Source organism: Nerophis lumbriciformis, linkage group LG32, assembly GCF_033978685.3.
Source record: "Nerophis lumbriciformis linkage group LG32, RoL_Nlum_v2.1, whole genome shotgun sequence".
NCBI lineage: Eukaryota > Metazoa > Chordata > Actinopteri > Syngnathiformes > Syngnathidae > Nerophis > Nerophis lumbriciformis.
The window spans coordinates 28,175,320-28,177,178 of record NC_084579.2 but is presented as its reverse complement, the minus strand read 5'-3'; the positions used below and the strand labels follow the sequence as shown (position 1 = coordinate 28,177,178).

Below are 1,859 nucleotides of genomic sequence, written 5' to 3'. Positions count from 1 at the left end.
ACAGCGTGTGGAGCAAAGACGGCGTCTACAAAGCACATCCATACATGACAGGAGAATCAACAATGTCCCCACAAAGAAGGATAGCGTACGCACAACTTCATTAGTCTTGATTGCGAAAACAAAGCAAAAGCACTCAAAGGAAGACATGAAACTGCTACAGGAGAACACCAACAAAACAGGAAGGGTCACCAAAATAACAGCGCAAGACAGGAACTAAAGCACTACATACAGGAAACAACAAACTAAAAATGAGGCATGACAACCTGGTGGAGTTTCATTTTTTTAACCTTTTCTGCTGTTGGTGTGCCTCCGTATTTTTTTTAATGAAAACAACGTACCTCGGCTCAAAAAAGGTTGAAAAACACAGTGGTTGAAAGACACTGGGTTAAATTACATATAGTTAGACACGAAAATTATGTCTTTGTTCGAGTAAGATGTTCTGGAGAAAGTCCTTTAGTTGACAGTGTGGTGGCTCTGAAAAGAGCCGTTGGGGTCAAGAAGGCTTCCTAGTTTAAGCTCTCTCGCCGCGAATGCGTCGGGCAAGCTGGATATCTTTGGGCATGATGGTCACTCTCTTGGCGTGAATGGCGCACAAGTTGGTGTCCTCGAATAGACCCACCAAATAAGCCTCACTGGACTCCTGCAGCGCCATGATAGCTGAGCTCTGGAAGCGCAGGTCTGTTTTGAAGTCTTGAGCGATTTCCCTCACCAGACGTTGGAAGGGCAGTTTGCGGATCAGCAGCTCGGTGGACTTCTGATAGCGACGGATCTCCCTCAGAGCCACGGTGCCGGGCCTGTAACGGTGAGGTTTCTTCACACCGCCGGTTGCTGGCGCGCTTTTACGGGCGGCCTTTGTGGCCAGCTGCTTCCTGGGGGCTTTGCCGCCAGTGGACTTACGTGCTGTCTGCTTGGTTCTCGCCATTGTGATATGAGCTGAGAAATGTGCTCAACGGACGCGAGCTGCCTTTTTATTCAGACCCTAGAGCGCTTATTGGTTGGTTTGAGAAGAACGCGCCCAGGTGCTAAACAACTATTGGAGGAGAAGACTGAGGATTGAGCCAATCATCAATGACAACTCTACAGCGACATCTGGCGTTGGTAAGTTTTAATGCAGCTTCAATACAGCCTGTCTCGATTTAAAAGTATTATTTTATGTCTTAATAATGTATTATTGTGTGTGGAAATGCTTCTATTTTTACTTATTAAAGAATCATACATTTGGGCAATTTCATACACCCTATACTTGGTAATGACATGAAACATTTGATCTTAAACATAAATAATACAGAAAGTCAATCAAATTACCGTATTTTCCGCACTATAAGGCGCACCGGATTATTAGCCGCACCTTCTATGAATTACATATTTCATAATTTTGTCCACCAATAAGCCGCCCCGGACTATAAGCCGCGCCTACGCTGCGCTAAAGTGAATGTCAAAAAAACGCTGCGCTAAAGTGAATGTCAAAAAAACAGTCAGATAGTTCAGTCAAACTTTAATAATATATTGAAAACCAGCGTTCTAACAACTCTGTCCCAAAATGTACGCAAATGTGCAATCACAAACATAGTAAAATTCAAAATGGTGTAGAGCAAAAGCAACATAATGTTGCTCGAACGTTAATGTCACAACACACAAAATAAACATAGCGCTCACCTTCTGAAGTTATTCTTCATTCGTAAATCCTTCGAATTCTTCGTCTTCGGTGTCCGAATTGAAAAGTTGCGCAAGCGTGGTATCCAAAATGGCCGGTTCCGTCTCGTCGAAGTCATCGGGAGTCAGTGTCGCTGTTGTTCTGTGAATCCTGCCTTCCGGAAAGCTCGGACCACAGTTGTGACCGAAATATCTGCCCAGGCATT

At 44.3% G+C, this 1,859-nt stretch overlaps 1 protein-coding gene across 1 annotated transcript; it reads right to left on the bottom strand.

Moving 5' to 3' along the window:
* Positions 1–344: 344 nt before the first annotated feature.
* LOC133574900 (histone H3-like) lies at positions 345–922 on the bottom strand. Its single transcript, XM_061927243.2, has one exon. The coding sequence runs from the start codon at positions 920–922 to the stop codon at positions 512–514; it is 411 nt and encodes a 136-aa protein (XP_061783227.1). The 3' UTR covers positions 345–511.
* Positions 923–1,859: the final 937 nt, after the last annotated feature.